The 23,275-nt window shown below is 34.9% G+C and overlaps 1 protein-coding gene across 1 annotated transcript in view; it reads left to right on the top strand.

The window, feature by feature from the left end:
• The first annotated feature begins 454 nt into the window (after window positions 1–454).
• The window catches only part of LOC131144024 (uncharacterized), a 40,666-nt gene continuing 17,845 nt past the window's right edge, over window positions 455–23,275 (top strand). The window contains exons 1-9 of the mRNA XM_058092367.1: window positions 455–1,027; window positions 1,761–1,809; window positions 19,240–19,677; window positions 20,686–21,044; window positions 21,134–21,337; window positions 21,420–21,617; window positions 21,774–21,848; window positions 21,930–21,996; window positions 22,123–23,215. Of these exons, the coding sequence (XP_057948350.1) occupies window positions 647–1,027; window positions 1,761–1,809; window positions 19,240–19,677; window positions 20,686–21,044; window positions 21,134–21,337; window positions 21,420–21,617; window positions 21,774–21,848; window positions 21,930–21,996; window positions 22,123–23,215 (2,864 nt within the window). The 5' untranslated portion in view covers window positions 455–646. The remainder of the gene's footprint in view (window positions 1,028–1,760; window positions 1,810–19,239; window positions 19,678–20,685; window positions 21,045–21,133; window positions 21,338–21,419; window positions 21,618–21,773; window positions 21,849–21,929; window positions 21,997–22,122; window positions 23,216–23,275) is intronic.

Below are 23,275 nucleotides of genomic sequence, written 5' to 3' on the forward strand. Positions count from 1 at the left end.
TTTTTAAAAAAACAACACTCATTTATTTATTTTCCATTAATATCTTAATATTTGTGAGTTAATAGTACTTATTTATTATTTAATTTATTTTTACATTTAAATATTTTTTTAAACAAAGTGATTTGAAATTCAAAAAATAGTACTTACAACCTATTTATCATTTTTTTGCTAAATATTTCAAAAAATATAATTATATAACTTGTATCTTAACTGTATTTATTTAAAAAATCCATAATATAACATACATTTATCAAATATCATAATTTATATATATATATATATATAGAGAGAGAGAGAGAGAGAGAGAGAGAAATTTTTTTTTATTTATTTATAAAAAGTTAAATAGATGGTGCCATCCGAACTCGACTAATTTATTAATTAGGTTGAGTCAGGATTGATCCGTATATAAACGCCACACAGGAGGTTCTCCTTCCTATGGGCATATCTCCTGCATTCGGTCTCACCGAAACATCTCTGCTCCTCCCTTTTAAAACCCACTTTTGCCCTTCCCATTCGCTTATCTCTAGATTGCATTTCCAAACCCGCAGGGCAAAAACCCAAAGGCCACAGCCCCAAACGCCAATTCTCCGCCCGCACCACCACTTCCACCCGTCCCCACCACCTTCGCGAAGGGGAGGGAACGAACATGGACGCGTTTCAACAGTCTCATCGGTTTATGAGACCGCCCCCTCCGCCGTCATCCATGGCGGATCCCCACCTCAATCTCCCCCACCACCACGCACCACCAAGACAGCCAGTCCCTTCACAAGGCCCTTGGTACCCTGGGCAATTTCAGTACCACCCGTCGCAGCCTCCGTCTCCACCGCCTCAGTGGGCCGCGCCACCCCACTCCGATCATCTTCCTCCCTCCGCTTATCCTGCGCCGGCTCTCCACAACCCTTATCCTGCTTACCCACCTCACAGTCAGTTCCCTCCGCCTCCTCGCGCCTCCGTGCCTCCCCCTCACCTTCCTCCTCCTCATCATCCTCACTCCCAAGTTCCTCCACCTTATCCTCAGGTCAACCAGGTGCGTACCAGAGTTTCTGCATCCATTTATGTTTGATTTTAGGTCTCGTTCTTAATGTTGCTCTTTCTACTCGCTACCAATTTATTTTATAAAATTGGGTTCGAATCAAGGAAGAAATTAACTTCTTTTTACTTTCGAAAGGCAGGTTCTATATAATAGCCCAGTCTTAGGCTCTGTGTTGCTACAGGGCTTCATCGTATTTGCGTGTATTTGCTAATTTTGTTGATTGGTAACTTGCTTTCTTTTTTGTTGGTAATCCTTTTCCATCTAATTTGAAATTTTATGGCTTGCCATTTCTCCTTATTGTTTAGCATCTGAACGAATGCATTAAGCGAGCCTTTCTGGTATTTGTTGGTAGCTATAACTACTATGGCTGTGTATAATTTCGTGACTGATTCTACGAATCTACAACGGCCATTTGCTATTCTCATTATAATTTTGTATAAAGCAGTGGATTTCACTTAAATTGAACACTGTGAACTTGCTTTTCATTTTTTTCCTTAAAGAAAGGCAGGATGGTAATAGTAATAGTGTGGCCTTTTTGTATGTGGATGAGGATTCTCTGTCTGTGCGTGTGGGCGCATGTCCGTACTGTAGCTTTTCTAGTTTTTGGAAGACCATGCTGTAATAGTTTGTCAAGCCCATTAGTCCTGAAGTGTGATTGAGAGTGTGATGCAACTTCTGTTTTTTGCTTCAAATATGAACTAATCTTTGTTTTCATGAGTGCTTGTAGGAATGGGGCAATTCTAATTGGGCTCATCACCAAAGTTGGGAATATCCAGGTGAGTACTTACCTGCACTTGAGTTTTGCCAAGTTTGTTTCCCTCTGTTTATCTGTCAAAGATCTTTTGTTCTTTGTAGTCTGCACTCAAGCTTCATCTATTTGTAATTACTTTATTAAACAGAAGCCTTCTGTTATATAGAAATATTTAGTTTTTACATGTGTGGAGGTAAGATAAATCACCAAATTCTATCTTATTGATTGTGATTTGTTGGAACATAGTTAAGTATATATATTAAAAGCAAATTTCTAGAGCAGTTTGTTTAAATTTTTTGTTTGATTGCATCTATTGAACACCAGAAACTTCTACACACACATTTCTGCATGTTAAAGATACTGTTTTATACATTTGAACTTTGCTCAATAGGCTAAGATATGGCTCTTCTTTATTCCTTTTTGTATTTGAACCAGTTTTATGTTGGGTCCTATAAAAAAGGTTGGTAGGTGACTCAACATCTACCTTAAATATAAGGAATTAAAGCAATTCAGTTGTGTGGGACATGCAAGTTTTGAGGGGAGATGAGAGGAATTTTTTTCAGTAAGAATAGAGGAATCTCATGGCACTCTCAGAAGTGGTGTTTTGCTCTTAATTTTGAGTTTTGAATTTCAGTATTGGTATTTTGTACTTGCCCTTTTGGGAATAATGTTGATGTTTTGGTCAGATGTGCTGGGCAAATGCCTAATTCTGGAACATTTGAGAAATAGAACTTTGTTTTCAAATAGCTGCATAATTTCCAAGACCCAAGCTGACCTCCAATTTAGATCCCAGCTAATCAAATGACCTCTCTTATCCCCTATGCCCAACCATAAGAAATATCTCATTACTATCTCAATTTCCCTAGCTACCCAACTGGGATTCTAAAAAGTCACGCTAGAGAGATGTGCTTGGATAAGGCTAATATGACCACTAGAAAATAAAGCACTTTTCCACCTATCCAAAGTTATAATATTATTTTTATTGTATTTTTCCAAATCTAGATACAGGCTTACCTTAGGTAATGGTATTTTTTTTTTAGAAAAAATATTTGTATTTAAATGAAAGAATATCTTTCTAAAACCATTAGCTATCAAAGTAAAAGGCCAAAGTTTTATCCATTAAATATTGATAACATGTCAGGTAAAACATGTTAAAAATATCAATTGAAAAATGTCTGTGGGTGTGGTTCATAGATGTGCAATGAAATTGGATGGTTTTGTCATTTTAAGTTGTTTTTAATTTTTTTTGGGCTTCCCGTAGGTAAAAGCTTTCTTTTTTAATAAAAAAATATAATTTAATTTCTTATGATAAAGTAAATTTGTATTTAAATGAAAGAATATATTTCTAAAACCATTAGCTATTAAAATAAAAGGCCATATTTCGTCCATTAAATATTGATAACTAGATGTGAGGTAAAACATGTTAAAAATGTAAATTCAAAGATGTCTAGGGTTGGGGTTCATAAATGTGCAAAAAAATTGGAGGGCTTTGTCGTTTTAAGTTGTTTTTAATTTTTTAGTTTTGTGTTGCTTTAGGAGGACATCTTGTTCTATGAAGTTTTGTTGCTTACTCTTATTCCTTAATAATTACTTCTTCCATCTAAAAGTTCAGACAAGTTTGCTAATGTTCCTTTGTAGTATGGGTTGGTTGTAGGTCTTGGGGTTTGTGATTTGCCTCTTATGTATTTAGGCATTCTCACACATGAGAAGGTCTCCATAACCTTGGATGGGTGGAGGGGTTCTTCTTCGATGTTAGAGGGTCAGAATTATTCATTTGTATCATTTGTCTTTGTTTTGCATTCTAGTGTTTATGGCTCAGAAGATGGAAAAAGTAAGAGAGATTTTTTGTGGCCCGAGGTAGGTGATAATAAGTAGTATTAGCTTGTTAAATGGGGGATTGTTTGTTAGCCTAAGAGTAAAGGGGATCTAAGCGTGGGTAATTTGGTGTTTAAAAACATCTCTTTAGCAGGGAGGTGGTTATGGCATTTTGTTTTAGACAATAATTTCCTTTGGCACATGGCAAATCCTAGCAAGCATATGCTTTTAGGTAGAATGGGTGTTATGCTATGGGAGAATCTTTAGATTGGGGTTGCTTTTTTCTTTCCAGCTTTTCTGTGCTTTTTTCACTTGGTCAAGCAGATTTGAACTCTGAAGTTTTTTGTTCTGCTAGAGTGATGATTTTATTTTGTTGTTGAATCTTGAATGCTTTTGATTCCTTGAATTTTTCTGTGAGGAGTGACATTAATGGATGGGTTTTACTCTCTCTGGGTACTTTTTTATAAGTCATTCTTTGCTTATATAATTCATATACCTAACAATGCTTCTTTTCTCCAAAACCTTTTTATTTGGAAATCTGAGGATCATTCCAAAGTTGAGGCTTTCACTTTGGCTGCATGCCTGCAATCCTTCAAAGAATCAATACTAATGATTTAATGCAGAGGAGGAGGCCAATTGAAGCTTTATTTCTTGATTTGCATATGTGATTTGTTACTCTAATGGGGTGACTATTCTCATTTGGTCATGCATTGTTTCCTTGTTTTTGGGAAGTAATGGGTGTGGCCTTACTTTTTGGAGATCATATTTCTTGTTCCTCAAAGAGTTCTAGTAAAATTAAGGAGAGGAAGTTTTGGTGGAGAAGTGCCATGCTGGCATTAGAGGCAGGGGGAGCCATGTCTTGACTTTTAAAATTTTCTTGTAGCCCCATTATTATTTTTTAAAATATTTATTTTATTTCCTCATTCCCCCTCACCCTTTCCAAAGGGAAAATTTTGGCCCTGCCACATACATGTTGTGATTTGTTGCATTTAGTTGGAGTGCATTGTAAGAAACTTTAAAGTTTCTTGTGGGGCTTCACTAATTGTTTTATGATTTTTCCCCCCTTAATGGTTTTCCTTTTTAGTGGAGGATTTTTGTCCTCCTTATTGTATTTACTGTTTTTGTCTCTTAAAATAATTCTTTGTTGGCAATCTCATTGGTGTCCTGGTAATGGTTTTTCTATAAGAGTTTCATTAATCAATGCATGGAAGGATTGGAGACCCTGCTGCTTCATCCTTTTTTTCTAGTGGAGGATACCTTATCCTCTATATATTTACTCTCTCTCTCTCTCTCACAATATTTTTTTTTGCATATGTATATATATGAGTTTCTGTGTCTGCACTGCTGCTTCTTCATTCTTTTTTCTATAGTGGAGGATACCTTATCCTCCTCTATTATATTTACCTCTCTCTCTCACACAGTATATTTCTTTGCATATATATATATATGAGTTTTGTGTCTATGTGCTCGTGATATGTGCTTAAGCTCAACTTTTACTCTTTCCCTCTCTCTCGCACACAATATATTTCTTTGCATTTATATATTTTTATATATATATATGAGTTTTTGTGTCAATGTGCTCATGACATGTGCTTAAGCTCAACTTGCTTCTTTATAGTGGTCGCTTTATTAGGTCTCCTCAGTTGCAACTAGTTAGTAATATTAGTTCTATTAAGAACCAAACTCCAAGTAAATGCTTTAATCTTGGAGGGGACATTAGCCTTCCAAGCTACATTGAGTATCACACCACAATTGAGGACTTACTCCTTTATTGTTAGGTGGATAGGCAGCTTTGGTGTAAATTTCTTTCTTTCGTTGATGAGGTGTGAATTGATTGGTTGGGAAGTGGATGATTTTATGTTGGGAAAGCTTGAGGGCTTGGTAGATGTATGAAAGGGAAAGCTTTGTATGGTTGTGCTTGCTAAGCTATTCTTTGGATCTTTTAGGTGGATAGGAGTGCTAGAATATTCAAAGATTAAGTCATGCTTTCCTATTTGTGAATTGTGATGGAATAGAATTATTTTTTTTGTGTCACATTGGGATTTAGATTGCTCCTTTGTGACCGGTTGGCCTTGGGTTCAAGTCCAAGGAAACTGCCTCTCTGCATAAAAGTAGGGGTAAGGTTGTGTACACTGTGACGACCCTCCCCTTACGCTCACAAAGCGGGGAGCCTTCCTTTTTTACATTGGGCTTTAGTTCATGGGGCATCTCTTTGACTAATTTGTGAAGAGATTAAGGTAGCTCTATTGCAAAATGGCTTTGGTGGTTCATGAAGGAGAAGGATAACCTTTGGACGGAAGTAATTGCTACAAAATATGGTGTTTTGCATAATGGTTGGATCACTAAAGCTGGGAGAGGAGCACGTGGTGTTGGAGTTTGGAAATATGTCAAAAAGGTTGGGAGGATTTTTTCCCTTTCATCAGCTTTGAAGTGGGAATGGGGATAATATTTTCTTCTAGCATGATATTTTATATGGTCAATCTCCCCTTGGCACCAAATTTCCTTCTATTTTCAGTTTAGCTTGTGACAAGGATGCTCTTGTCACTAATTATCTTCAACTATCTGGCCTTGGGGATGTTTGGAACGTTCCTTTGATTAGGGATGCTTTAGATTGGGAAATTGAGCATCTCATTGATTTTTATGATTGGTTATACAAAATTCACTATCGTTAACACCTCTAACAATCTCAATGCATCCTGTACAAAAACGGCAGGTTTATGGTCAGATCCTTAACTCACTTCACTGGCAGGAACTTTAGTAACTTTCTTGGAAGCCCATCTGAATACAGCAACTCCAACAAAAATTGCCTTCTTTGCATGGGAGGCAACTCTTGGGAAAATTCTTACCGTGGACAATCTTTTAAAAAGGAGGCTGCCCCTTGTAAACAAGCGCTCGTGTTTAGAAAGTGCGGAAACTGTTGATCACATCCTCTTGCACTGCTCCTTGATAATAACCCTGTGGGATTTGGCCATTTCCTTAATCAAGCATCAGTGGGTTAAGGAGAGGAACAAAGCCTTGTTCCTCATTCCCCTTGCCATTTTTGGTTTGTGTGGAAGGAAAGGAATAATAGAGCTTTCAAAGGAATGACATTGCCCTTTCATGTTTTTAATGACCACTGGATTTCTCAAGTTACTAGATGGCATGATGGTTTGTCTTTAGTTGACTCACTTGTAATTCTTTATTTTTTTTGAATACCCTGCAGTGCGGGTAAGCACCTTGTTGTTGGCTTATAGCTTTGATGCCTTTAAATGACATTATCTTTTTTTTTTTTTTTTTTAAAATTCTTGTTCTCTTGCTTTTGCATATTCTCTTTCTTCATTGATAATTTTTTTTATCTATAGAAGTAAAAAAAAGCTTCATTTACTATTTAATTTTCTAATAAAAATTGAAAATTTCATGAAGAATACCAGCACATTCTATAAAATTTAATAATTATAAAAAATCTATATGAAAATGTGGATGTGTAAAATATTTTGGTAGTCTAAAATATTATGATAGGCAATGATACTTTTGAAATTTTCAAAATACTTCTCAGAAATATTATATGCACACATTTATCACTAATGGTCTATTGTAGCTTTACATGTCTAGATGATAGTTCAATCTTAGCTTCCCACACGACTCTTGTTTGGTGTTCATATACAACTTTTATACTATTTAACAGTTTTCTTTTAGAATTTTCAACTCCAGGTAGAAAAGGTCTATTAGTAATATATGTTAGATATATCTAATCATAATAAATATACTTACAGTAAAATGTTTTCAATTTGTTGAAAAATACATAAAATATCTTAGAAAATAAAATAAGATAATTCATATGATGTCTGAAAATAAAATTTTCCTTTTAGAGTAGGGTGCATGGGAATTTTAGGGGCTATTTGATATCACTGCCAAAAATTATGGAAGGAAGTTTTGAATAAGGATAAAGCTGCGGGTCTTGATAATTCTTATGGTGGGTTTTTATTTTTTATTTATTATTTTTTTATAAATTTTATAGAATAGCTGGGAAGTTTTAGAGGGTGATATTATGAGGGTGTTTGGGGAGTTTTATATTAACGGGGTTGAGGAATCAATGTGAATTTGCCTTTATAGCCCTTATAGCTAAGTACTGGTTTAGAAGGGTGAGGGGTTTTAGGTCTATTAGTTTGGTGACTAGTTTTTACGAGATCTTAACTAACCTTGTAACTATAAAAGAAATAGAATCTAGTGGTACTCTGTGTTAAGGGGTGTTCTTATAGGGTCGGGGATTTTTGTCCCACTAATTTGGCAACAATGTGTGTAAAGTTTTGGTTGGGTTCTTTCTAATAGGTTGGCTAGAGTGCCAATGGACAATATTCGCATTATCAGAATGCTTTAATTGCGATCATCAGATCTTAGATGCGGCTCTGGTGGTGAATGAGGCTGTGGTAGATGCTGTTAGAAGAGTGGGGGGAAGACATTGTATTGAAATCTTTGATCAAGTTAATTGTTTTTTGTTCTCCCCTTCTCTTCTCCAGAGGAAATCTTTTTGACCCTCCTTGTACTCTTTGGTTTGTTGTTAATATAATTCTTTTCTCTTACCGAAAAATGAAAAAAGTTGCTTGGGGGTTTTTAGATGGGTTTCAGATAGGTTGGAGGAAGTGGTTTGCAGGTTCTCTCTCTTTTGTGGTATTTTTGGTAACTGTGAATGGAGAGCCTAAGTCCTCATTTAAAGCTTTGATGAGTGGTAGGCAAGTGGATCCACTTCCTCCTTTTATTCACAGTTGTGGCTGATGCTTTGAATAGAATGATCGAGAGTGTTGCGACGTTCCCGTGGAGCGAAGGTGCCCCGGGGATGGGCAAAATAAATAGTGGTTTTAAGTTTGATTTTTTGGAAAACATGGAAGGTGGAGTCGCCACTAACCTCTTGGAGTGTGGTTAGAATACTTGACTATTACCCAATGAAGGGTAGAATTGGTTTGCGTTACCAAAGCAGGAATCGGGAGTTCGGTTATGTGAGGGGAAGGTATGAGCGCCCCCTGCACACTCGTTCTTACGAACGGTATCTAATTAATTGAAAATTATCCTAATTAAACTTAATGGTCTTTCATTTTACTCCCTTTGTGAATTTACGACATGCAAATAAATGAACCATACAAATATATTTACCTTATATACATATTCCCTCATAATTGGGGTTACACGAAGCTTGAAAAGCTCATACCCTTTTGTTGCAATCATAGGGAAAGAAAATGGAGAAAATATGTTACAAAATACGCTCCCCAAAATTTTGAAATACTATTTTTGGGGAGGTTTTTAGACTCATTCGGGGTGAAGAGATTGCAAAATAATTTTTGGGATCTCAAAAATAATTTTTCCTAATTTTTTCTCTTTTTTTTTTTGAATTTTTGTGATTTTTCATATTTTTTTGGAATTTTTGAACAATTATGTAATATGGTACAAAAATAAAAAAATAAAATAAGAAAACCGGTCTAAAACCAGTTCAGTGGATCAACCGTGTAAGTGTTCGTGGCCGTGTGTTAACAGTGTATAAACGTGTGTTAACAGTGTGTGTATGAGTGTGTAAAGGTGTGTGCATGTAGGTGTGTGAGTTAGTGCGTGGGCATGAATGTGTGTAAAGGTGTGTGCATGAGTTAGTGGTGCGTGAGTTAAGAGTGTGTGCCGGTGTGTGTGAGAAGTACGTGTAAAATGTGTGTGTATATGTGTGTGGATAAGTGTGTAAACAATATGTGAGTAAAGTGTGTGTAAAAAGTGTGTTAACATTGTGTGTAAAATGTGTGTGTAAATGTGTGTGGATAAGGGTGTGTAAACAATGTGTGTAAAATATGTGTGTAGATGAAGTTAGTATGAGAGTTAGCATGAATTAGTATGAGAGTTAGCATGAGTTAGTATATGAGTTAGTGAGTTAGTATATAAGTTAGTATATGAGTTGGTATACAAGTTAGTAAGAGTTAGTATACAAGTTAGTATATGAGTCAGTAAGGGTTAGTATACAAGTTAATATATGAGTTAGTGAGTGTAGGTGTGTGCAGTGTGTGTGCGTGATGCTGTGTGTGCTGTGTGTGCGCGTAGTGCTGTGTGTGTGTGTAGTGCTGTGTGTGCAGTGTGTGTGAGTTAGTGGGTTGGTGCAGATATCATACAAAGCCTCATTTTCTAGGACCATTCATTCATCACCATCCTCAACAAGCTGATGAACAGAAAGAGTATCATTGCAAGGCTCCACAATGGTATCAGATACCTGAACCAGTGCCTCCAACCAAAGAGTGACAAACTGGGGATTCCTGCCGCCACCGGCCTCGTTGTAATAGACATTGATGTGCTCAACCTGTAGGTCGTAGTTGCTGCTGCACTTGCTGGTGTGGTCGATGCCGTGCTCGTCGCAGATGACTTCCCAGAACTCGGACCTGATCTAGTTACTACTTGGCTGCCCTGGATGTGGAGGATTTCCCTCTTGTTCTGAAAGTTTCTGGGATGAAAATGAAGGATGGCGGTAGGGTGTGTACAGGTGTAAAAAAGGAAGGACGGGAGAGAGGAAATGGGTTTAAATTGCCGGAGATGCGCTTTGATGGGTTTTTGACGGCTGGGTTTGAGGAGTTTATGGTTCTGGCTAAGAATTACTTGGACGTGGATGGGTACGAGTTGTTCGGGGAGATTCGGAGGCTGTTGGGAGAAAAGGAGATGACGCCGGTTACAGTGAGGTGCAGCACCTGTTCTCCTCGGTGTGATGACGATGATGGCGTGGAGCGTGGCTGGTGGTATGAATCTGGGCGAGGACGACGAGGAAAATGCAGGTGGCCAGAATTAATGGGGTCTGGAGGTGCTCACGGCCGCGAAGGAGGCTAGGACTGTGAGAGGGAGAGAGTGGAGCTTGGAGAGGGTGATGGAGGCTCCCCTGTGTGCGAGTTGCAGGGAAGAGAGATAAAATGGGGCGTCTACAGAGAGATAAAATAAGCAGAAACATCAGGAAACAAATAATTTAGAGTTTTAGTATTGTGGTGGTCCTATGGTGATCATGGCAGCTGCTATGCGGTGGAGTGTCCATAGCAGCGGCTATGGCTGTAATTTTGTTTTGATCACTATAGTAGGGTGTATCTGTATTGGGACCCGATATCTTTACGCAATGGCATCATGTAATGGATTTGAGAGACTTCCTAACTTTTGAAACACGATGGAGCTAGGAAGCACTGATACTGACACAAGACATGAATAGGACATGATACTGAGTCACTGACACGGTGATATGACAATTTTGAAAAAATGAGGATATGACACGTTAGGGATACATTAATTAATTAATACAAAAGTATATTTATATTTAGGCATGTTTTCCTTTTAGATGACAAATATTTTAGTAGTTTTGATTTTAAATGAAATATAAGCACCATTTATGCAAAATTATCAATTACACGTTTTACAAACTGTACTTATACAATCATCAACTACATTCATATTGCAGAGTATTGGTTCAACAACAAAAAACACAACTCAAGGGCATGGCTAATGAGCATGTCTTATCAATAAATTATATATATATGAACAGAGAGCTGAAAACGAATGATGGTTTTATTGTATTTTATTTTATTTTTTGGGAGAGGGCAGGGGGTTCTAGGGATCAGGAGGTCTGGCAGTTCTCTACAAGGCTGGCACATAGGCACTAGTTCTTCAAATCCCAACCACTCAAATGTCAAAGAACCTCTTGGCTCTCAGTCTTTCAACTTCTCCTCAATTGCTTTATGGGATTTTATTAACAGAATTAAGAGGGCAACCAAACACAGCATTTTAGTGCAAGAAATGTCTTGGTGGTATCCTAGTCGTGTCACGAAGTGTTGGAAAGTGTTTTCATCGTGTCCAAAAACAAAACTAAATCAATTAATTCCTGGCACGTGTTGGATACTTGTCGGGGAGTGTCGGGCAGGTATCGGTATCCGATACGTGCCGGACACCGACACTTCAGGCTTCCAGAAGTGTCCGTGTTTCCTAGCGATGGAGCATAGCATGTATTTAATAAACCAAGTTACAGAGTTACATAAATGCACAGACATGCTGGTGTTGCAAATATTGTCAATGATGACCAAAGTTCAAGCCAAAATTGAAATTTGAATTAGCTCATTTACTTGATGTTGTCATGTAGTGGCTTTGGTTTCTTGACAAATTCAAGAAAGTTGTGCTCAGAAGTTGGGATTATTTTTGCCAGTAGGCAGCAGCTCCTTTAGTGGTGAGGTTATGTAATAGAAGGATCCTCGGAGGATAAAAGACACAGAAGTGATAATGGCATTCATATGTTATTTTCTTTGTTATTTTCTATACAACAAGCTTTTTCGGGAAGTGATAATGTCATCCATATTTATTGAGTTCCCTTTGTTATTTCTCTTCAGCAAGTGTGTTTTTTTTTAAGGTTCGGGGATCATTTTCTGCCTAATTGATCTTGTATTTAGTTTGAAGAATGAATTAATCTTATATTTTTTTGAGTGGTTAGTGTCATTAAGGTGAAAACTGCAGTGAAATCTCATTGCCTGATCAATTCATACATCTTTAGTATTGTCTTTCGTTATGATGCGGTGAAGATCATGAATTCATGATATGTGCCGCTTGTCTGTAGTGCCTCAAATAGGTTTCATTACATTAAATAGCATTGCATTGATCGGAACCATTTAACTTTGTTAATCTATACTAACATATTAAAACAGGACGTCCTTTCCTCTAGAGCCTTCAGATCCTCAATCCTAAAAATTCTCAGGTTTTTGGATTTCAAAAAATTCTAGCTGCATTTGATTAATTGTAAGCAGTGTTTTAAAAGGCTCAATCAAGGCTCACCTTGAGGCTCGCCTCAAGGCAAGGCATGCTTAAAACGCCTTGAGGCTCAATCTAAAATATCAAATTCCAAAAAGGCCAACACATTACATGCTAAGGCTTACGCATTTTTGCAAAAAGCATGCCTTTTGCACCTTTTTAGTTGAGGTGTACGCATTTTGGGTGTGTGATTCTCATGTTAGAATTGGTTAGAAAATTTTAACTACATGTTTGTACAAAAGGAATGTCATAATATGACTTTATTTCTACAACTCTTGAACCTCATCCTTTCCAAAATAATTGGACTTGTATCTTAAGACATGAAAATAGTTTGAACTTTGTAATGTTATAGCTATATCTTGTCATGATTTATGTCATGTATTCAAGTTAGCCATTTCTGAATGGCCAACAAGTATTTTGCAAAGTACATCTAGTTTTTCTTTTTTACATTATATTTGTGATTTTCTTAAATTTTACTTTATTTTAAACATATATAATTTATCTTAAAAGCAAATTCTCAAAAGGCTTACGCCCCAACGCCTTAAGGCTTACGCCTCCTCGTTTGAGGGTTAAAACACTTCACCTTACGCCCCTGCCTTTTAAAACATTGGTTGTAAGTTTACGTCTTGAAATCTAATTGGTTGTTCACTATTTAAATGTGTTAGTAAAATGTGTTCACTGTTTAAATGTGTTAGTGAAAAAATAGCAACAATAGCCGCAGCAGCAGTAAGCCTTAAGTCCCACTAGGTGAAATCAGCTACGTAGAGTCTTTTTCTGCCAATTCATACAATCGAGGGCATTGTCCTCAGCTAGCTTAAGAGCTATAAATCCTTTCTCACTATCTCATTGCATATTATTTTAGATCTACCCCTACCCCTTCTACTTCCATAAACAATAACTGGCCCACTCCTCATTTGTGCATCATTTGGCCTGCATTTCAAATGCCTACACCATTTAAGCCTTCCTTCCCTAATCTTATTTTCTTTCAGTGCTATGTTTAACTTATTGCAAATATGCTTGTTCCTTAATTTATCCTTTAAAGTTATATCAGTCATCCACCTTAGCATTCTCATTTCGACAGCTTTTATTGTTTGTATATGTTGTTTTGTAGTTGCCCAAAATTTTGACCATAAAGCATGGTTGGTCTTATAGCTGTCTTATAAAATTTTCCTTTTAATTTTAAGTGTATTCTATGGTCACATAGCATGAAGCACTTTTCGATTTTACCCGACATATTTTAACTTTGTTACATCCTATTCAATTTCTCCTTCTGCTTGCATAATAGATTCAAGATATTGAATTGACGAGTGCTATTAATTTCTTGATTATCAAGTTTATATCTTTAATATACCTCCTTACGTGGTTGAAGTTACAATGTTACATTGCTTATATTCTGTATTATTTCTACTTATCCTAAAACATAAGAAATTTCAAGTTGTTCTCCAAAGTTCTAATTTAGATTCTATTCCCCTCCTACTTTCATCAATTAAAACAATATAATCTTCAAACAACATACATTGTGGGATCTTGTTTTGAATATTCCTAATGAGTTTATCAATCACTAAAGCGAAAAGGTAATTTCTCAAAGTAGATCCTTGATGTTCACCTATTGTGATTGGAAATTTTGTAGACTCCTCCTGTAGTCCTAATGCTAGTAGTTACTCCATCACTCATATCCTTCATGCAATTAGTATATCTATTGGAAAATTCTTTATTTTCTAAGACCCACCAAAGAACTTCTCTTAGGTACTCTATTATATAAGTTTTCTCTAGATCAATAAAAATCATATGTAAGTCCGTCTGCTTTCCTATAAACTTTTCCATTAACCTTCTTAAAAGATAAATAGCTTTTGTTGTCGAGTCCCAGGCATAAAACCTGAGTTTCTAAACTTATTCTTTGTTCGACCCTTTCCCACAATTTCATCATATGAATCATAAATTTGATTCTGTGATAGTTATTATAGTTTTGAATATTACCTTTATTTTTGTATATAGATACTAGCCAGCTTTTCCTCCATTCCTCCAACATTTTCTTGGTTTTTTTAATAGTGTTGAATAGATTAGTTAACTATATCCTTCCATTATCCCCTATACATTTCAAAACTTCAATTGGGATGTTGTCCAGTCTTATAGATTTCCCACTTTTCATCTTTTTTTAAGTCATTTCAATTCTTTAAGTCTAATTTTGCAAATAAGTCTTCTTTTTTTCCCATTTGTCACTTCTAAGTTCATACTTTCAATTTGGTTTTCATTAAAAAACTCATTAAAGTATCTCCACCACCTTTAATTTTATGTATTTTACTTTGACAAACATATTATCATTCTCATCTTTTATACATTTTTCACCAATGCTTCGAAAGTCTCAATTGAGGCTCGAGCCTCAAGGCAAGGCACGCCTAAAATGTTTCTGGGTTTAATCTAAAATAACAAATTCCAAAAACGCTAATGCATTGCACGTTGGGGCTTATGCATTTGTACAAAAGGCATGCCTTTTGCACTTTTTTAGTTGAGACTTGTGCATTTTGGGTGTGTGATTCTCTAGTTGGAATTGGCTAGAAAATTTTAACTATGTGTTTATATTAAAGGAATGTCATAATATAGTATAGCTAGTCATGATTTATGTCATGAATTCAAGTTAGTAGGCCACATGGTCTTAAATTTCCATGAAATTGTTGAAATTTCTGATTTTTGTTACCCTTGAAGATTGAAATTGCAGTCGATTTCTGTTTACATGATTTTCATCGAAATCTTAACGAATCATCCAAAATTTATCGCGAAAATTTAGCGAAACATATCAAAATTTTTACTATAGAATAAAATTTCCTTAGAATTCAAATGGAGAGATTTAGGAGTGAAGTGAAATTTTTCTCTTAATTTATTTTATTTTATTTTTTATCAAAACAAAAGATTATTACAAGAGCTTTTGAAATTATATGAAAAAGTAAACTTACAACAACATTTTATTTAACCATCAACGTCTAAATTATCATTATTTGTATAATAAATAATATTTAAATGATTTATAAATTTCATTTGTATTAACTGAATATGTTTAATGCAAATTATCTTAAAAATATGTTTGATACACATATTATATTACAACTTTTCCATCTCATACACAACATGGATGTATTTAACTTGTAACATATTAGTCATAAAACTTACATTAATATGTCTATAAACCATTTCTAAGGTTTCGTAAAAAAATTATATGCTTTACTACTGATTTCTATTAATTTTTCAAATCAAATTTGAAATTGACAACAAGATAAAAAATTTTGATGAAATTTCTGTATTTTTGGAGCTTTAAAATTTGAGTCAAAATAGAAATTTAAGACCTTGGCAGGCCAACAAGTAGTTTGCAATGTATATTTATTTATTTTTTTAACATTATATTTGTGATTTTCTTAATTTTTTTCTTAAATTTTTAAAAATATATAATTTATTTACATATTTTTATCTAAAAATAAAATTCATAAAAGGCTTATGCCCCACCCCAACTCCCTAAGGCTTATGCTTTACCTCTTGAGGGTTAGAGCACCTTGCCTTATGCCTTCTCCTTTCAAAACATTGTTTTGCATTACCTAAATCTTTGCATTTTCTTTCTCAAGCTTATGCAAGTTTATATATGTCTCTTCCCTCTTCTTTTGTATCTAGTCTAGCGTATAAATTATCACAAGCTCTATGTTTAGCTTCACTAATAGTCTTTTTTGCATCTTTTCTTGTCTCTTTGTACTTTTCAAGGTTTTCTATATTTATATAATTTTGCCATGTTTTATACCATTTTTTTTTTTTTGCATTTGTTTTTATGACTTTTTGGACATCTTGATCCCATCACCAACTGTTAGTAGAAAAAATAACCGAAGAAATATACATTAAAGTCAACTTTGATATGCTCATTAAACTTAATGTGACAAGATAATTTAATGTGATAGTTTAAAATTTTAAATTTTAGATCCTAAATTCTCGAAGTTTTAGATTTTAAAAAATTTTAGCTAAATTTTGATTGGCTGTAAAGTTACATGTTCAAGTATGATTGGTTGTTCACTATTTATATGTTTTTGTAAAAAAATATAAAAGATAAATAATTGCATTTGAGTTGGCTTCAATTGGTCCATTAAGTTTAATGTAAATATTTGGAAAATTAATTTTTTTATATGTTAGAAATTGCTAAATTTTGACAGGTTGTAAACTTATATCTTGAAATCTGATTGGTTGCTCACTGTATAAATGTGTTAGTAAAAACTAAGTGAAGAAAATTGTTACAGTTTAGTTGACTTTGATTAGCTTATCAAGTTTAATTTGATAATTTTAAAAATTAAATTCTTAAATCCTAAATTCTCGAATTTTTGGATTTTGTAGTTTTTTTTTGCTAAATTTTAATTTTTTGTATGCTTACATGTTGAAGTTTTATTGGTTGTTCACTATTTAAATGCATTGGTGAAAAAATAAATGAAGAAAAAGAATTACATTTAAGTTGACTTAGATTGGCTCATTAAATTTAATGTGACAATAAAAAAATTAAATTCTTATATGTTACAAATTGAGGTAACTATTTCTATGCACAAAATTCTCCTCCTTTCAGGCCTCAATTTTCATGTCCTTATCAATTTAAATTCAATACCATCTTTTTCATAAAATCCTCATTCATCTTATTTTCTATGCTATCTCAACCTTAAATATTTCCTATCTCCTTTTTCTCTGTCTCTCTCTCTCACATGTGCTCTCTCTCAATGTGAAGAGGTGACAATAGCCACCAGATCTCTATGTTTTATTATATCAATTTTTTTTAGTAACACTTAGATAAGCAAGATCACTATAATAACACGTAGAAACCTGACTAAGCTTCACTAGACTGGAAGTTGATTATTGCCTCTTCACAGAGAGAGATGAGAATTATGGCATGAAAAGAGGAGAATTTTGTGCATAGAAATAATTACCTTAATTTGTAACATTTAAGAATTTAATTTTTTTTATTGTCACATTAAACTAAATGAGCCAATAAAGTCAATTGAAACATAATTCTTTTTCTTCATTTATTTTTTTTACCAACACATTTAAATGGTAAACAACCAATTAATCTTCATGATTTAGGTTTACAACCAATCAAAGTTTTGCGAAAAAAATTTAAATTCAAAAATTCAAGAATTTAGGATTCAAGAATATTATTTTTAAAAAATTGTCACATTAAACTGAATAAGCCAAACAAAGTCATCTTAAATGTAGTTATTTTTATTCATTTATTTTTTACCAACCCTTAAATAGTGAATTGCCAATTAGATTTCAAGGTACAAGTTTACAACCAGTCAAAATTTAGCTAAAAAATTCAAGAATTTAGGATTTAAGAATATAATTTTTAAAATTGTCATGTTTAACTTAACTGTAATTATTTTTCTCCATTTAGTTTTTTACCAAGACATTTAAGTATTGAACTACCAATTAGATTTCAAGATGTAAGCTTAAAACAATCAAAATTTAGCTTAAAAATTTTAAAAATTCAAAAATCTGAGAATTTAGTATTGAGGGTTTGGAGGCTTGAGGCAAGGATGTTTTGCTTTAATATATTAGTATAGATGCAATTTTTTACGTTAAAAATTTAATATTCAAACATCCCCAAATTAAGCAGTCTGATATAATATCACTATCTTCACTCGTCATAGGTCAACTAACTTATGAAGCATATTAGTAAATCATCATTCCAAAAATAACTGAATTTAGAACGTTTTTGTCAATAAAATTCAAACTATATATTGCCGAAAAAATCAAAGTTAAATTACACGTTGACATTTGCCTAAATGGTAGAAACTGCCCCCAAAAAATTTTACAGAAAATTGCAAGAATAGAAAGTAAGCTTCCAGCCTTTACGAGTTCTTTAACCCATTTGCCAACTTAAAATTCCCCCATAATTGTATCGTCCAAATGCAAATTAAGAATTTTTTATCTAAGTTTTATTTTTGTGTGCTTTGTAGTGAGCAATATTTCAAAGCTTCAAAATCCGTAGTTACCAGAAAATGCTAACGCCCTAGCAAACCACATATTGGTACTAATGTTCCGAAATGTGGTACATTTTCATTCTGGAATGCTAAATCTATTTATCCAAAGTTTTAATTCAATGCCTTTCACATAAAATAACATTTTATTACTTAAAAGTGGGGAATCATCACATATTAAGTCTTTTTCTATTATTATCAATCTATTCACAATAGAAAAACTCTTCTTCATTCAGAAACACCTGAATATCCTCTCCAAAATATACACGTGACACTTTTTTCACCAATATATTTTTTTAATTATACCCCTAATGTTCCACATTTTAGAGCATGTGCCGTACTGCGATCCCATTCCTGTTCCACTTAGGTAAGATTGCTTCAAACGCGTCAATTACAAAATAATTTTGAATATTTATACTTTATTAGTTCAAAGTGGATCTAAATTCAATAAGTGACTAGATAACTTGGCAGTGCCTTTCTTGATGTATTGATGAGTTGAACTCTATTTTTACTAAATGGATTTTGTGAGAAAATATGGCACAAAAAAAATGATATTATATTAATAATTAATTTTTATATTAGAAGTTTAATATTTAATAATAATTACGCTAAGAAAATTATTTAACGTATGTAGTGAACTAATATCCTCTGCATAGCACAGGGGCTCTGCTTGTTTTTATTATATATTTAATTGAATGTTTCAAAATTCCAACCCTAGCCCCCACCCCCCCAAACCTAAAACAAAAAAAAAGAAAATAAATAAATAAATAAAGTTTTTCCTTGAAATATACTGCTAGAAACTTTACTGTACTTCAGCATACGATCATCCTCTTCTCTAATGAATTAGAACTATATTTTTCTCGATTTCTCTAAATGGGCAGCTCATAGCAATGAGGAAGATTGGGCTGCCAGGGCCAGAGCATGGGCTGCTGCCAAAGCTGCAATGGAAAACCAGCATCCACAGTCACAGTTTACGCCAGGTGGCAGACATGATGAACAGAGTCATTATCATGATCATTTTCCACAACCTGTTGACCCCCATTATCCAGAGTTTCAACAGCAGTCCTTTCCTGCATCAAGCTATCAGCACTATCCGCTGCCCCCTGCGCCTCCACACAGGCCAGTTGTTGCTCATTTGCAGGAGTCTACATCCATTGCCCCTGGATCATCTTATGTTCCCGATGGGCATTTACCTTATACTGTTAGGGATGGAACTTTGGCTGGAGAATCGAGTGCTCTTTTTCCTCGTCAAGAAAGTCTACCTACAAGTCCATCTGTTCACCAGCAGGAGGTACCTTCTAGTTATTCTTCTGTTGCAGGTAATGATTTACTTAGCATATTGATTTGCATGTGAAGCTTCTGGTCGAGAACTGCTTCTTTGGAACTTGGATTACTAATTTCTTCTATTTCTTAATTGTTAGTAACCGCATGGCACTCTTTATATTTTCCATCAACTAATTTAATATGGCTATTTTGTGGAGGCATTTTGAAATTCATGTTCATGATATTTTAGAGTTAAAGCCTTCAGGATCTACATATATATTGATCCTGATAGTATGGATGTTCTCTGTATTCAGAATAGATTTAGTTGGCTAATATGACATCATTTTTTTTTTTTTTTCATTAGTGTTCGGCATTGTTCTAGGTTTTCATGATTTCCTTTTCTAATGGTGTGGGAACCTTTGGTAATATCTTGCTTGATTTTTACTTTCTTTTTTTAATGAGTTATATGTATCTTCTATTAGACAAACAAGAAAATATCTGTAGTATCCTATTACTTGGTCCTGGATAGAATATTTGGGTGCTTATTGATTGCTGCTGCTAAGAATTTCAGTTTATTTTCTGACATTATACGTACCATATCTTATGCATTAAAATTTTTTGCGTGCTTACAAAGAAAGCAACATCTATGTAAAATATTTATCTAGCTAATTTTGTATTGACCTGAATATGACTGAAATAGGACACTCAATTAATACCCTTAAGATAGAGCAGCTATTGTGTGTGGAGGCATGACTAAATGATTCACAAACTAAGGTTTAATTAATCCTTTAGGGTTTTGGACTATTTTCTACCTCATTGAGCTTCTGTTGCAAAACTTTTGTTTTTTGGTCCCAAGAATCCTAAACAAAGAATTCTTTGCTGGATGGTTGGGTTGCTGTTCTTGCAGTAATGTAAGAGTTAGTAGTTTCAAATTTTACTGCACATATATTCATGCAGAAACCTGAGCTTCTTTTGCATAGCATTGAAGAATTGGATCCTTGGTCAATTTGGACTTCTAGTACTACTGAATATTTTAGTTGTTTGACAACTCACACTAATGGCAGGTAAAGAAGAGGCTGCTGATCAGAAGGAGCAGATGTACAAGTCTTTGCCTTACCCTGTTTCCTCAGATCAGGAGCCGCAGCACAATTTGCAACCATCTCTATCTGCTGGTAGATCAGTTTTGATGGAACAGCCTCATTTTTCATATGGAAATCAGTCAGTTGATGCCACAACAGATCTTGTTGATCAGCCTTTAGTTTTTGCATCGAGGTTTAACCGTGAACATGATCCTCTTACACAATCTAGTTACACTGATCCAGCGGGGACTATAAGAGGCACTGACCCTATTGCAGCTGTGCCTTCTATTCATAATTGGACTCCCACTGTTGCATCTGGGGTAGTTTATCCTCCGATTCCACGGGTACACTCATGAGGCCACTGATCAATGGTTTTGATTTATGGATTCCCTGCAGTTCTAAAACTTTAATACAAATATATTTCCTTTTACAGCATGATCCTTCCATAGCTGTACCTTCCTCTCTTTCTGGACATCCAGCACCAATGTTTGGTAGGATCCCAGGAGCAACCTTACAGCCGCCAGTTCCATCTGTTGGTACAACCTTTGGCCTCAGTGCAGGTAATATTCTTCATCCTACAACAACCTTTTCTGGTGATGCTTTCGGGGTTTCCAATGTTCCAGAGCGCCCTAAAAAGGTAAGAATTTTTTTGTGCTTCATATTTGATTTTGATCAGATACCTAATTGTTTTGGAGACTTATGTTGTGAAATATTTTCAGGCTTCGGTGCCTAATTGGCTTAGAGAAGAAATCATTAAAAAAAAAGCTGTCATTTCTAGTTCTGCTCCAGAGCATCTTAAAGAGGAAGCACAATCCATTGAAGATGAAGGCATTGATAAATCCCTTGGGAAGGGTGATCAGGCAGAGAGCAAAAGTATTGACTCGTCTAGGTCGACTGAAGAAGAGGATGATGATGAGGTTGCTTTCTATTTTTTATCCATTCCTTCTTTGTTATCAGCTGCTGGAGAGTTCCTGTGTACATGACAAATTTTTAAGTTCTTTTCATGTAAAACTTGACTTGGTGCTCTTTATTTGACTTATTGAATTGAATTGCCATCCATTTGCTCTATATAGGATTATGTGGAAGCTGCTAGAACTGCTGCAATTAATCAGGAAATAAAACGTGTCCTAACTGAAGTTCTTCTAAAGGTTGCATCTACTTAAAACTGGCGGTTGTCTTATCATGAATATGTTTTGGTAGTTATTTTTAACTTCCTTATTTTTGAATAGGTTACTGATGAGCTTTTTGATGAAATTGCAACAAAAGTTCTGAATGAGGATGATTTAACAATTGAAGGTATTTATAATTTTTATTACCTCTGGACCTTTATTTATTTTTATTAGTCAAATTTTCCATTGAAAAACTTCTCTTACTACATGGATTCTCTAAAAATGCGTATGATGTCACTATTAGTTGCTGCAGTAGAAGCCAATGCTGTTGCCCAAAATCATAAAGTATCACCATCTCCTGCATCAACTCAGAATTTGAAGGCTTCTGCTAAGGTTCTAATTCCAGTTAAAGCCAAAGAAACTGTGACTGAAGATGTGGGTGGAAAATCTAGTTCCAGCTCACCTGGAGATGTATTGGGTCTTGCAAGTTATGCCTCTGATGAGGATGATGATGATGTGGTTCAGACTTCCAGTTTGCCAGATTCTGGGAAAAATGCTATTCAGCCACAATCAAATGTAAAAAACTTTTCAGATACTGTTCATGATGCAGTTGAGAATGGCAGTTTACAAGCAAATATTGAAGAGCTTGGTAGAGGTCGAGTAATTGCAAGGAGTGATCCTGGTAGTGTGGGTACAGCTGGTGTCAAAATCGATCGTGCTGCTGAAGTTAATGAGTCAAGTGATAATGGGGTGGATAGACAGTTAGAACGTGGTAATATTGGACCTTTAAATTCTTCAAAAGATCTCTCTGAAATTGGGAAATATGATACTAATGTTGTTGAAAAGAAGCTAGATGGTTCCGATGATTCACAGTCAAAGCTAACTTTAGGTGATTCTCATGGCAGAGAAGCCAAAATTAAACCAGCTAAGGATGACAGACATGAAATTAAAAGTTCTGTTGGGAAAGGCGTTGTTAGGGAGTTGGAGAGTGATAAGAAGGTAAATGAGAAGGTAGCTGAGAACCATCAGAGGCAGGATGAGAGGCGTTTCAGAATGGAAAAGACAGATGAAAGGAATGGCTCTAAAGAGAGAATGAAAGAGCAGCATCTTGAAAAGACTAAGGAATCGGATTCAAGAAAAAAGTCCTATCATCTTGATGCTAAGGAGGATAGAAAAGAAACAGAGAGAGCAAAAAAAGTGAGTGATAAAGTGGACATTAATAGAAAGAGAGAGAGAGGGAAGGATGAGAAGGGAGATAGATCGAGACATAGACCTGTGACAGAGTCGAGCAAACATAAGAGAAGACGTTCTTCTTCACCCAGCAGTAGGGGTAGAAATAGCAAGGATAATTCACTGGTTAGTCATGCCAATGACTCAAGTGATGATGCCTCAGAGAATTCTAAAAGGCATGCTATTTTCAGTTCCTTTGCCTATTTTTCTGTTTCCATTCTTCTTGTGCAATTTAT

This window comes from Malania oleifera, chromosome 12 (genome assembly GCF_029873635.1).
Source record: "Malania oleifera isolate guangnan ecotype guangnan chromosome 12, ASM2987363v1, whole genome shotgun sequence".
Classification (NCBI taxonomy): Eukaryota; Viridiplantae; Streptophyta; class Magnoliopsida; order Santalales; family Ximeniaceae; genus Malania; species Malania oleifera.